Source organism: Pelodiscus sinensis, chromosome 30 (assembly GCF_049634645.1).
Source record: "Pelodiscus sinensis isolate JC-2024 chromosome 30, ASM4963464v1, whole genome shotgun sequence".
In the NCBI taxonomy this organism is placed as follows: domain Eukaryota; kingdom Metazoa; phylum Chordata; order Testudines; family Trionychidae; genus Pelodiscus; species Pelodiscus sinensis.
Window position 1 is genome coordinate 1,501,187 of NC_134740.1, and position 13,815 is coordinate 1,515,001.

The 13,815-nt window shown below is 66.2% G+C and overlaps 1 protein-coding gene across 1 annotated transcript; it reads left to right on the top strand.

The window, feature by feature from the left end:
- Nucleotides 1-3,238: 3,238 nt before the first annotated feature.
- Nucleotides 3,239-12,578, top strand: LTB4R (leukotriene B4 receptor). The gene is made up of 2 exons (XM_075911807.1): nt 3,239-3,878; nt 8,521-12,578. The coding sequence occupies exons 1-2, from the start codon at nt 3,872-3,874 to the stop codon at nt 9,582-9,584; spliced, it is 1,071 nt and encodes a 356-aa protein (XP_075767922.1). The 5' UTR covers nt 3,239-3,871; the 3' UTR covers nt 9,585-12,578.
- Nucleotides 12,579-13,815: the final 1,237 nt, after the last annotated feature.

Sequence of the window (13,815 nt, forward strand, 5' to 3'; positions counted from 1 at the left end):
CAGATTTGGGGAGTGGGGCCTAGTGGTTACAGCTGGAGGATGGTGGCCGTGAGCCAGGACCCCGGGTTCTCTCCAGACTTGGGGAGTGGGGCCTAGTGGTTACAGCTGGAGGACGGTGGCCATGAGCCAGGACCCCAGGTTCTCTCCAGATTTGGGGAGTGGGGCCTAGTGGTTACAGCTGGAGGACGGTGGCCGTGAGCCAGGACCCCGGGTTCTCTCCAGATTTGGGGAGTGGGGCCTAGTGGTTACAGCTGGAGGACGGTGGCCGTGAGCCAGGACCCCGGGTTCTCTCCAGACTTGGGGAGTGGGGCCTAGTGGTTACAGCTGGAGGACGGTGGCCGTGAGCCAGGACCCCAGGTTCTCTCCAGACTTGGGAAGTGGGGCCTAGTGGTTACATCTGGAGGACGGTGGCCATGAGCCAGGACCCCGGGTTCTCTCCAGACTTGGGGAGTGGCGCCTAGTGGTTACAGCTGGGGGACGGTGGCCGTGAGCCAGGACCCCGGGTTCTCTCCAGACTTGGGGAGCGGGGCCTAGTGGTTACAGCTGGGGGACGGTGGCCGTGAGCCAGGACCCCGGGTTCTCTCCAGACTTGGGGAGTGGGGCCTAGTGGTTACAGCTGGAGGACGGTGGCCGTGAGCCAGGACCCCGGGTTCTCTCCAGACTTGGGGAGTGGGGCCTAGTGGTTAGAACCAGGAGCCAGGCCTCCTGGGGTCCTTTCTGCTTTGGATGCATCGCCAGGCGCAGGGCAGCTCTCAAAGCCTTCCCCCCCCCCCCTGCCCCACTTTTCTCAGCCTGCACGAAGGCGTGGGCCCGGCGGGGCTCACCTCCACCGCAGCAGCACGTAGGGAGAAGTAGGTCAGGGCTTGCAGCGGGATGCTGGCTCACAGCCTGGCCCTGGGTGGGGGGGGAGGTGCTAGGAGGCCTGGCGCTGCAGGGGGCCGGGGGGTGGTTCAATAAGGGTGCTCTCCCTGGCTGTGGGCACTGGGCCACAGGGGGGGTTGGCAGAGGCATAGCAGGGGGGTGCTAGGCTGGGAGGGATGGGGCAGAGGACCCAGCAGGGGGTGCTGCACTGCAGGGAGGGGACGCTGCAGGGAGGGCCCGGTTGCCCGACAGGAGGTGCTGCTGGGAGGAGACAGGGAGGGGGTGGGGACGCAGCAGGGGGCGCTGCGCTGCAGGAAGGGAGTGAGGACCCAGCAGGGGGTGCTGCGCTGCAGGGAGGGCCCGGTTGCCCGACAGGAGGCTCTGCTGGGAGGAGACAGGGAGGGGGTGTGGACCCAGCAGGGGGCACTGCCGGGAGGAGACAGAGAGGGGGCAGGGACCCAACAGGGGGTGCTGCTCTGCAGGAAGGGAGCGGGGACCCAGCAGGGGGCGCTACAGGGAGGAGACAGGGAGGGGACGGGAACCCAGCAGGGGGCGCTACAGGGGGGAGACAGGGAGGGGACGGGGACCCAGCAGGGGGCGCTACAGGGGGGAGACAGGGAGGGGGCAGGGACCCAGCAGGGGGTGCTACAGGGGGAGACAGGGAGGGGACGGGAACCCAGCAGGGGGCGCTACAGGGGGGAGACAGGGAGGGGACGGGGACCCAGCAGGGGGCGCTTCAGGGAGGAGACAGGGAGGGGACGGGGACCCAGCAGGGGGCGCTACAGGGAGGAGACAGGGAGGGGGCAGGGACCCAGCAGGGGGCGCTACAGGGGGAGACAGGGAGGGGTCAGGGACCCAGCAGGGGGTGTTACAGGGGGGAGACAGGGAGGGGACGGGGACCCAGCAGGGGGCGCTACAGGGAGGAGACAGGGAGGGGATGGGGACCCAGCAGGGGGCGCTACAGGGAGGAGACAGGGAGGGGACGGGGACCCAGCAGGGGGCGCTACAGGGAGGAGACAGGGAGGGGACGGGGACCCAGCAGGGGGCGCTGCCGGGAGGGGATGGGGACCCAGCAGGGGCGCTGGGCTGCCGGGAGGGGACGGGGATCCAGCAGGGGGCGCTACAGGGGGGAGACAGGGAGGGGATGGGGACCCAGCAGGGGGTGCTGGGCTGCCGGGAGGGGACGGGGACCCAGCAGGGGGCGCTGCCGGGAGGGGACGGGGATCCAGCAGGGGGCGCTGGGCTGCAGGGAGGGGACGGGGACCCAGCAGGGGGCGCTGGGCTGCAGGGAGGGGACGGGGACCCAGCAGGGGGCGCTGCCGGGAGGGGACGGGAACCCAGCAGGGGGCGCTGCCGGGAGGAGACGGGGACCCAGCAGGGGGCGCTGGGCTGCCGGGAGGGGACGGGGACCCAGCAGGGGGCGCTGCCGGGAGGGGACGGGAACCCAGCAGGGGGCGCTGCCGGGAGGAGACGGGGACCCAGCAGGGGACGCTGGGCTGCCGGGAGGGGACGGGGACCCAGCAGGGGGCGCTGGGCTGCCGGGAGGGGACGGGGACCCAGCAGGGGGTGCTGCCGGGAGGGGACGGGGATCCAGCAGGGGGCGCTGGGCTGCCGGGAGGGGACGGGGACCCAGCAGGGGGCGCTGGGCTGCCGGGAGGGGACGGGGATCCAGCAGGGGGCGCTACAGGGGGGAGAAAGGGAGGGGACGGGGACCCAGCAGGGGGCACTACAGGGAGGAGACAGGGAGGGGGCAGGGACCCAGCAGGGGGCGCTACAGGGGGGAGAAAGGGAGGGGATGGGGACCCAGCAGGGGGCGCTACAGGGGGGAGACAGGGAGGGGATGGGGACCCAGCAGGGGGCGCTGGGCTGCTGGGAGGGGACGGGAACCCAGCAGGGGGCGCTGCCGGGAGGGGACGGGGACCCAGCAGGGGGCGCTGCCGGGAGGGGACGGGGCCCCAGTAGGGGGCGCTGCGGGGAGGAGACGGCGGGGCCCCAGCAGGGGGCGCTGCCGGGAGGGGACGGGGACCCAGCAGGGGGCGCTGCCGGGAGGGGACGGGGACCCAGCAGGGGGTGCTGCCGGGAGGGGACGGGGATCCAGCAGGGGGCGCTGGGCTGCCGGGAGGGGACGGGGACCCAGCAGGGGGCGCTGGGCTGCCGGGAGGGGACGGGGACCCAGCAGGGGGCGCTACAGGGGGGAGAAAGGGAGGGGATGGGGACCCAGCAGGGGGCGCTACAGGGGGGAGACAGGGAGGGGATGGGGACCCAGCAGGGGGCGCTGGGCTGCTGGGAGGGGACGGGAACCCAGCAGGGGGCGCTGCGGGGAGGAGACGGGGACCCAGCAGGGGGCGCTGCCGGGAGGGGACGGGGACCCAGCAGGGGGCGCTGCCGGGAGGGGACGGGGCCCCAGTAGGGGGCGCTGCGGGGAGGAGACGGCGGGGCCCCAGCAGGGGGCGCTGCGCCGCAGGGAGGCTCCAGGGGCCCGGCAGGGGGCGCTGAGCTATGGGTCCAGGCCGGGAGGGGGCCCAGGCCGGAGCCGTCTCCCCCACACTCGCCCGGCGGGGCGGGTGACTAAGAGCCCCGCCTGGCTCCGCGTGTAGGAACCTGTCCCCGCCCCAGGGCTGCGGGCCGGTATCCCGGGAGCCGGGGAAGGGCGAGCCGCGCCGGATGCCTGGGTCCCCCCCACCGGCTCCCGGCTCCCAGGCCTTGGCTGATCCCTTCGGGGCCAGGCTGCGCTTCGGGCTCTGGGTCTGCCCCACGGCACGGTCCCCTCCCCCACCCTGGAAAAAGTTCCAGTATTTCCCCACTGGTTTTCAGGTCACCCCGCCAAGCAGCCAGGTCTCCGGGGGGTGGATCTGCCTGTGGGTTACTCAACCCTGCCCCGGCTTCCGCTCCATCCGCCTCCCCGCTGAGTCAGCCACCTCGGCAGAGCCAGCGCGGCTGGGGGGCCCCGACAGACGCCCCACGACTGACCGGCCTGCAGGAGGCTCTGAGCCGGACGACGAGCCCTAGAATGAACCGTGAGTGTCCAGTTCTTGCCAAGGGGGGAGGAGCCCAGAGCTGGGGGGAGGGCAGGGCTGGACTGAGAGAGGCTGTGGGGCAGAAGTGAGGGACACCGGCAGAGTTGGGGGGCAGGGGCTGTGGGTGGGAAATGAGGGGACCGGCAGAGTTCGAAGGGCAGAGGCTGTGGGTGGGAAATGAGGGGACCGGCAGGGCTGGCGGGGAAGGGGCTGCAGGGCAGGAGTGAGGGGCACCAGCAGGGTTGGGGGGCAGAGGCTGTGGGGCAGGAGTGAGGGACACCGGCAGAGTTTGGGGGCAGGGGCTGTGGGTGGGGAGTGAGGGGCACCAGCAGGGTTGGGGGGCAGGGGCTGTGGGGCAGGAGTGAGTGACACCGGCAGAGTTCGGGGGGCAGAGGCTGTGGGTGGGGAGTGAGGGGCACCAGCAGGGTTGGGGGGCAGGGGCTGTGGGGCAGGAGTGAGGGACACCGGCAGAGTTCGGGGGGCAGGGGATGTGGGTGGGGAGTGAGGGGCACCAGCAGGGTTGGGGGGCAGGGGCTGTGGGGCAGGAGTGAGAGACACCGGCAGAGTTCGGGGGGCAGAGGCTGTGGGTGGGGAGTGAGGGGCACCAGCAGGGTTGGGGGGCAGGGGCTGTGGGGCAGGAGTGAGGGACACCGGCAGAGTTCGGGGGGCAGGGGATGTGGGTGGGGAGTGAGGGGCACCAGCAGGGTTGGGGGGCAGGGGCTGTGGGGCAGGAGTGAGAGACACCGGCAGAGTTCGGGGGGCAGAGGCTGTGGGTGGGGAATGAGGGGACCGGCAGGGCTGGGGGGCAGGGGCTGCGGGGCAGGAGTGAGGGGCACTGGCAGGGCTGGGGGGCAGAGGCTGCGGGGCAGGAGTGAGGGGCACTGGCAGGGCTGGGGGGCAGGGGCTGCAGGGCAGGAGTGAGGGACACTGGCAGGGCTGGGGGGCAGGGGCTGTGGGTCAGAATGAGGGGCACCGGCAGGGCCGGGGGGCTGTATATGTGGAGGAGGAGAGGAAACCACATGGTCTAAGTTACTTATCAACTTCCCATCTCCCCTGCCCCCTGCGCGGGGATGGAGAGCAGCCCGGTCGATGACGGCCGATCTTCCATGCCCCCGGCCGCCCGTCCCCCTCCTGGCACTTTCACCCCTCTCGGCGGGGAGCGTCCCCTCTTCCATGTCGCTGCCACGTCCTCCTCCCCGCTGCCCCCCTGCTCGCAGGGGACGGCTGAGAATTAGCACCACACGGAGCAAGAGCTGGGAGGAAGTTGCCCCATCAGCTGCCCGCACTGTCCTTAGGAAACTGTTCACCTCTTCCCGCCTTGGGAACCCCCCAACCCCCTGCCTCCTCCGCCCCATGGCATGGGGCAACCAGCGAGAGAGAGGAGAGGGAGGGATGGCTGATGGATGGGTGGGTGTGTCTGGGGAGGGAGAGAGGCGGATGGATGGATGGATGGATGGATGGATGGATGGACGGACGGACGGGGGGTGAATGGGAGAGACTAAGGTGACGGGGGGATACGATAGAGGTCTACCAAATCGTGATCGGTGTGGAGAAAGAGAATAAGGAAACGTTATTGCTGTGTTCCCATCGCATAAGAACGAGGGGTCACCCCATGAAATGAAAAGGCAGCAGGTTTAAAACAAACCAAAGGAGGTTTTGTTCACGCGGAGCACCGTTAACTTGTGGAACTCCTTGCCAGGGGAGGTGCTGAAGGCCAGGACTTGAACTGGGTTCAAGAAAGCACTAGATACATTCATGGAGGTTCGCGCCATCAATGGCTGCTAGCCAGGACGGGCAGGGCTGGTGTCTGTAGCCTCGGTTTGTCCGGGGCTGAGAATGGGCGACAGGCGGGATCGTGTGAGGAGTCCCCCTTCTGTTCCCTCCCTCTGGGGCACCTGGCATTGGCCACGGTCGGCAGCCAGGACACTGGACTGGATGGACCTTGGGTCTGACCCAGCCTGGCCGTTCTGATGTTCTTATGGACGGGTGTGTAGGCGGGTGGCTGGAGAGCTAGAGGCGATGGAGGGGTATTTTTAGGGAAGGGTCTGTAGCCAGGGGGTGATGCATGGGGCTGGGGTGGACACCGCGCGTGTAGAGGGGGCTACCTAGCAAGGTGTGTATGGAGCTGGACGGATGTAGGGGGATAACTAGACAGACACCCATGGGGTGGATGGAGGGGTGTGGGAGTGGACAGACAGGGAGGATGGGTGGGATGTCTGTGGGGTAGATGGGGGTTTAGGCAGGGATTAGGGGTGGGTGGATGTGGATGGAGGGGCATCTGTGGAGCAGACAGGGATGGGGGGTGAGTGGATGCGGATGGAGGGGCGTCTGTGGGGCAGACAGGGATGGGGGGGTGGATGCGGATGGAGGGGTGTCTGTGGGGCAGACAGGGCCGTAGGTGGGGACGGGGGGCCATGGATGCGGATGGAGGGGAGACTGTCGGGTAGAAGGGGCCGTAGGTGGGGATGGGGGGTGGTTGGCTGCAACCGGAGGGGCATCTGTGTGGTAGAAGGGGCCGTAGGTGGGGATGGGGGGTGATTGATGTAGCCGGAGGGGCAACTGTGGGGTAGAAGGGGCCGTAGGTGGGGATGGGGGGTGATTGATGTAGCCAGAGGGACATCTGTGGGGTAGAAGGGGCCGTAGGTGGGGATGGGGGGTGATTGGATGTAGCCGGAGGGGCATCTGTGGGGTAGAAGGGGCCGTAGGTGGGGATGGAGGGTGGCTGGATGTAGCCAGAGGGGAGACTGTGGGGTAGAAGGGGCCGTAGGTGGGGATGGGGGGTGGCTGGATGTAGCCGGAGGGGAGACTGTGGGGTAGAAGGGGCCGTAGGTGGGGATGGGGGGTGATTGGATGTAGCCGGAGGGGCATCTGTGGGGTAGAAGGGGCCGTAGGTGGGGATGGGGGGTGGCTGGATGTAGCCGGAGGGGAGACTGTGGGGTAGAAGGGGCCGTAGGTGGGGATGGGGGGTGGTTGGATGTAGCCGGAGGGGAGACTGTGGGGTAGAAGGGGCCGTAGGTGGGGATGGGGGGTGATTGATGTAGCCAGAGGGGAGACTGTGGGGTAGAAGGGGCCGTAGGTGGGGATGGGGGGTGATTGATGTAGCCGGAGGGGCATCTGTGGGGTAGAAGGGGCCGTAGGTGGGGATGGGGGGTGGCTGGATGTAGCCGGAGGGGAGACTGTGGGGTAGAAGGGGCCGTAGGTGGGGATGGGGGGTGGCTGGATGTAGCCGGAGGGGAGACTGTGGGGTAGAAGGGGCCGTAGGTGGGGATGGGGGGTGGTTGGATGTAGCCGGAGGGGCATCTGTGGGGTAGAAGGGGCCGTAGGTGGGGATGGGGGGTGGCTGGATGTAGCCGGAGGGGAGACTGTGGGGTAGAAGGGGCCGTAGGTGGGGATGGGGGGTGGCTGGATGTAGCCGGAGGGGCATCTGTGGGGTAGAAGGGGCCGTAGGTGGGGATGGGGGGTGGCTGGATGTAGCCGGAGGGGAGACTGTGGGGTAGAAGGGGCCGTAGGTGGGGATGGGGGGTGGTTGGATGTAGCCGGAGGGGCATCTGTGGGGTAGAAGGGGCCGTAGGTGGGGATGGAGGGTGGCTGGATGTAGCCAGAGGGGCATCTGTGGGGTAGAAGGGGCCGTAGGTGGGGATGGAGGGTGGCTGGTTGTAGCCGGAGGGGCATCTGTGGGGTAGAAGGGGCCGTAGGTGGGGATGGGGGATGGTTGGATGTAGCCGGAGGGGCATCTGTGGGGTAGAAGGGACCGTAGGTGGGGATGGGGGGTGGCTGGATGTAGCCGGAGGGGAGACTGTGGGGTAGAAGGGGCCGTAGGTGGGGATGGAGGGTGGCTGGATGTAGCCGGAGGGGCATCTGTGGGGTAGAAGGGGCCGTAGGTGGGGATGGAGGGTGGCTGGATGTAGCCGGAGGGGCATCTGTGGGGTAGAAGGGGCCGTAGGTGGGGATGGGGGGTGGCTGGATGTAGCCGGAGGGGCATCTGTGGGGTAGAAGGGACCGTAGGTGGGGATGGGGGGTGGCTGGATGTAGCCGGAGGGGAGACTGTGGGGTAGAAGGGGCCGTAGGTGGGGATGGGGGGTGATTGATGTAGCCGGAGGGGAGACTGTGGGGTAGAAGGGGCCGTAGGTGGGGATGGGGGGTGGTTGGATGTAGCCGGAGGGGAGGCTGTGGGGTAGAAGGGGCCGTAGGTGGGGATGGGGGGTGGCTGGATGTAGCCGGAGGGGAGACTGTGGGGTAGAAGGGGCCGTAGGTGGGGATGGGGGGTGGTTGGATGTAGCCGGAGGGGCATCTGTGGGGTAGAAGGGACCGTAGGTGGGGATGGGGGGTGATTGATGTAGCCAGAGGGGAGACTGTGGGGTAGAAGGGACCGTAGGTCGGGATGGGGGGTGGCTGGATGTAGCCGGAGGGGAGACTGTGGGGTAGAAGGTGCCGTAGGTGGGGATGGGGACAGAGAGGAGTCTGTGGGGCTGTCTACAGGGGGACGTGGGGCACTGGAATGGACATGGGACGGGGGTTGGAGGCGCACCGAGGGACCATGGGGGTCGGAGGGCCGCGTAGGGCTGGGTGGAGCGGTAGGGGGATATCGCAGCAGAGCAGCACCCATCCGGTGCCTTGACTCACCCACTCTCCCGTCCCCCAGAGCAACCCCTCGCCCCGATGAGCAACGCCACCTCCAACGCCACCGCCCTGCCGGGCGCGCTGGGACCCTTGCCCGGTGCCAAGCTGGGCCTGGCCGTGCTCTCCTTGGCCTTCATCCTGGGCTTCCCCGGCAACGTCTTCGTGGTCTGGAGCGCCCTCTGGCGCGTCCAGAAGCGCACGGTCACCTGCCTCCTCATCCTCCACCTGGCCGTGGCCGACTGTGCCGTGCTGCTCACCGCCCCCTTCTTCCTCCGGCTCCTGAGCGCCGGGCGGTGGGAGTTTGGCCCCGTGGTCTGCCAGATCTGCCACTACGTCTGCGGCGTCAGCATGTACGCCAGCATCTTCCTCATCACCCTCATGAGCCTGGACCGCTGCCTGGCCGTGACCAAGCCCTTCATCTCCCAGAAGATCCGCACCGCCATGGTGGTCAGGTCGTTGGTCTTGGCCATCTGGGTGGGCTCCTTCTTCCTCGCCTTGCCGGTCATTTTCTACCGCAAGCTGGTGCTCAGAGGCCGGCACCTCCTCTGCGACCTGTCCCACCCCACCATGGGCCACCTTATCTTCCACAACCTCTTTGAGACACTGACCGGCTTCGCCATCCCCTTCGCCGCCATCATCGGCAGCTACTGCGTCATCGGGCGCCGCCTGCGGGAGACCCGCTTCCGGCGGAAGCGCCGCACCAACCGGCTCATCGTGCTCATCGTGGTGGCCTTTGCCGTCTTCTGGCTGCCCTTCCATGTGGTGAACCTCCTGGATGTGACTGGGGCTGTGAGCCATTCCCAGGGACTCACCAAGGCGGGGAAGATGGCCCGACCCACCCTCACGGCCTTGGCCTTCTTCAGCAGCAGCGTCAACCCCATCCTCTATGCCTTCACGGGCGGCGCCCTGATCAAGACAGCCGGCATAGGCTTCATGGCCAAGCTGTTTGAGGGGACGGCATCGGAGATGTCCAGCACACGGGTGGGGACAGGGCGGACCATCCAGTTGCGCGAGGAGGCCAAGTTGGAGGCGATGCAGGATGGGAATCCAGACAGCATGACCCTCTCCACCAACCCGCTGGAGTAGCCCTAAGCCATGGGGACAGGCTCTCCAACAATCCCACCGCATCCACCAACACCCTGGACTCGACATGGGGCCATCCGGGACAGGAGCTCCAGCTATCCCACTGCAGCCACCAACGCCTTGGGTGAATCCTGTGTCCATGTTGGACAGGAGCTCCTCTCACCCCCTGAACACCCACCATCACTCTGGACTAGCTCTGAGGTCATGTGGGATGGGAACGCCAACAATCCCACCGCAGCCACCAACGTCTTGGGTGAACCCTGTGTCCATGTTGGACAGGAGCTCCTCTCACCTCCTGAACACCCACCATCACTCTGGACTAGTTCTGAGGTCATGTGGGATGGGAACGCCAACAATCCCACCGCAGCCACCAACGTCTTGGGTGAACCCTGTGTCCATGTTGGACAGGAGCTCCTCTCACCCCCTGAACACCCACCATCGCTCTGGACTAGCTCAGAGGTCATGTGGGATGGGAACGCCAACAATCCCACCGCAGCCACCAACGTCTTGGGTGAACCCTGTGTCCGTGTTGACCAGGAACTCCTCTCACCCCCTGAACACCCACCATCACTCTGGACTAGTTCTGAGGTCATGTGGGATGGGAATGCCAACAATCCCACCGCAGCCACCAACGTCTTGGGTGAACCCTGTGTCTGTGCTGGACAGGAGCTCCACTCACCCCAGACCATAGCCCTGGGGTCATGTGAGGTGGAAACGCCAACAATCCCACCGCATCCACCAAGACTTTGAGCTAACCCTGTGACTATGTGGAACAAGAAGGGGGCATATCTTCGTGGGTAGCTTAAAAGGTGAGGGTGAAAAGACCCCAACCAGCTCCTTCATGGACCGATGATGAAGCAATCAGGAATTTCCTGGGAGAGTGCTTGTTTGCTTCTTCTTTGGGGAGGGGGGTGTGAATTGATCTGAACAGACTTACACCACCACCCGTTTTTTTCCTTCCTGGGACGAAATGAGAACCAACCCGGGTTCCCAGGACCTAGCGCCATCTCGGCCTTGATACAAGCAGGGACCAGTCCATCCGCACAAGGAGAACAGACCTGGTGTGAATACGGAAAAGGGACTTGCCCCAGCGTTGTAGGGACAGGAGGACGCGGGAGAATGGACCCTGCTTCTAGGAACTTGAAGTCCAAATGGGCGAAGGCAGGATTATTAGCCCTGTTTTGCCAATGGGGAAATCAAGGCAGGAATAGGGAGCCTTGGACCACAAACCCATCCTTCCCCTATGTCTCCTTTCACAGCCCGATTAGAACAGGAAATCTGGGATTTCAACAGGGAGTTTTCCCGGTCTCCCTTCCACGCGGACATGCATTTGGGGGGCCTACACGCTGGCCCTCCCCTCCTTAAAGCCAGGATTCAACTCATTGCCAGCAGGGGGCACTAGCTCAGAGTTGCCCCGGGGGAAGGGGGAGGAATGGTTGGCGTGAAATCATGACCCCTCCCAGTGTGTCATGAAATCACCTTCTGTACCTTTGCTTCATTAAAGGAAAGTTTCTGTGTAGCCTGTAGGAATGAGAGAGAGAGAGAGAGTGTGTGTGCGTGTGCATGCGTGTGTGTGCGTGTGCGTGCGTGTGCATGCGTGTTTTCTTGCCAGGCAAGACGGAGGAACGGCCCCAGAGACATCCATTACAAACCAGCAGTGCTGTCTATTCCTACGCGACCGTACACAGAATAATCACGCACACCCAACGCTGCACGGACAGAGTGCCACTGCAGCCGATTTTGCACTGGCCCCGATTTTCAGGTGTGTCCTCCCTCGGGCAGGCTCAGCATCTCCTTTTATGGCCGCTTTGTGGGGAGGGAGGGTGATTTCCCGTGCTTTCATAAAAACCACCTCAGAAAAGTGACGTGACGGTGGCAGCCTTCCCTCCTGCGGCTCCTCGGCAGGGTGGAGCGCAGCAGTAGAAAGTTGTCATCCACTCGGTGGGCCCACGCTTGCAGGGATGGGGACTCAGAGGGCAACAGCGCTGGACTAGCCCTAGGCCATGGGGCACAAGGCTGACAATCCCATCCTCATCCACTCACACCCTGCACTCGACGTGGGGCCACATGGGATAGGAACCCCAAGTATCCCACCGCACCCACCAGACTCCCTTCTGTGTGCCCGGCTTCCCCATCAGCCCCAACTAGACACCAGCCTACCCAATTCCCCCTTTCTCTCCCTGGCTTCCACTCCTGCTCTCCTTGCCCAATGTTCCCTGAGCTCAGACTAAATGACCCATTGCCCACTTCTGCCCCAAAAGCCCCCCACCCCACCAGCCCTCAGCTCTTGGAGCCTGTGTCCCTGCCCGGCCAACCCCTGTCTCCCTGCTCAGACAGCCTGTCTCTCCTTTCAGTTCTTGTCTCGCTGCCCCGCCAGCCTGTCTGCCACCTCAGTTCCTGTCTCCCTTGTCAGATGCTTGTCTCTCCTCTTGGTCTGTCTCCCTGCCCAGACAGGCCCTGTCTCCCCTCTCGGTCCCTGTCTCCCTTCCCAGCCAGCCCGTCTCTCCTCTCGGTCCCTGTCTCCCTTCCCAGCCATCCCCTGTCTCCCCTCTCGGTCCCTGTCTCCCTGCCCAGACAGGCCCTGTCTCCCCTCTCGGTCCCTGTCTCCCTTCCCAGCCAGCCACTGTCTCCCCTCTCGGTCCCTGTCTCCCTTCCCAGCCAGCCACTGTCTCCCCTCTCGGTCCCTGTCTCCCTTCCCAGCCATCCCCTGTCTCCCCTCTCGGTCCCTGTCTCCCTTCCCAGCCAGCCCCTGTCTCCCCTCTCGGTCCCTGTCTCCCTTCCCAGCCAGCCCCTGTCTCCCCTCTCGGTCCCTGTCTCCCTTCCCAGCCAGCCCCTGTCTCCCCTCTCGGTCCCTGTCTCCCTTCCCAGCCAGCCCGTCTCCCCTCTCGGTCCCTGTCTCCCTTCCCAGCCAGCCCCTGTCTCCCCTCTCAGTCCCTGTCTCCCTACCCAGCCAGCCTGTCTCCCCTCTCGGTCCCTGTCTCCCTTCCCAGCCAGCCCCTGTCTCCCCTCTCAGTCCCTGTCTCCCTTCCCAGCCAGCCCCTGTCTCCCCTCTCAGTCCCTGTCTCCCTACCCAGCCAGCCCGTCTCCCCTCTCGATCCCTGTCTCCCTTCCCAGCCATCCCCTGTCTCCCCTCTCAGTCCCTGTCTCCCTACCCAGCCAGCCTGTCTCCCCTCTCGGTCCCTGTCTCCCTTCCCAGCCAGCCCGTCTCCCCTCTCGGTCCCTGTCTCCCTTCCCAGCCAGCCCCTGTCTCCCCTCTCAGTCCCTGTCTCCCTTCCCAGCCAGCCTGTCTCCCCTCTCGGTCCCTGTCTCCCTTCCCAGCCAGCCCCTGTCTCCCCTCTCGGTCCCTGTCTCCCTTCCCAGCCAGCCCCTGTCTCCCCTCTCGGTCCCTGTCTCCCTTCCCAGACAGCCCCTGTCTCCCCTCTCGGTCCCTGTCTCCCTTCCCAGACAGCCCCTGTCTCCCCTCTCGGTCCCTGTCTCCCTTCCCAGACAGCCCCTGTCTCCCCTCTCGGTCCCTGTCTCCCTTCCCAGACAGCCCCTGTCTCCCCTCTCGGTCCCTGTCTCCCTTCCCAGACAGCCCCTGTCTCCCCTCCCAGCCAGCCCGTCTCCCCTCTCGGTCCCTGTCTCCCTTCCCAGCCAGCCCGTCTCCCCTCTCGGTCCCTGTCTCCCTTCCCAGCCAGCCCGTCTCCCCTCTCGGTCCCTGTCTCCCTTCCCAGCCAGCCCGTCTCCCCTCTCGGTCCCTGTCTCCCTTCCCAGCCAGCCCGTCTCCCCTCTCGGTCCCTGTCTCCCTTCCCAGCCAGCCCGTCTCCCCTCTCGGTCCCTGTCTCCCTTCCCAGCCAGCCCCTGTCTCCCCTCTCGGTCCCTGTCTCCCTTCCCAGCCAGCCAAGGCCCCTTTCTCAGTGCCTTGTCCCACCCTCTGCCTGCCTCCAGCCCCTCCCAGATTCCTCACCCCATTCCCCACATTCCTGGGCCTGGCCAGGAGACCCCGACAGCAGGAGGGAGAGAGGCTGGCACTTGGGAGAGGTTCAAATGCCTCCCCGCTGATTAGCCCCGGGATGGAGAAGATTGGAGGGCGCCTTGCTCCCAGGTCTGGTCCTCAGCATCTTCTTGGCCCAGAGCCTGTGAGACCTCCAGTCCAGAGAGGGTCCTAGCTGTGAAGTCTCTCCCCAAGAGAGAGAGCCGGGCCAAACCCAGCCAGAAGTTCACAGCCCTGGTGAAAGGCGTCTCCCCCCGCCAC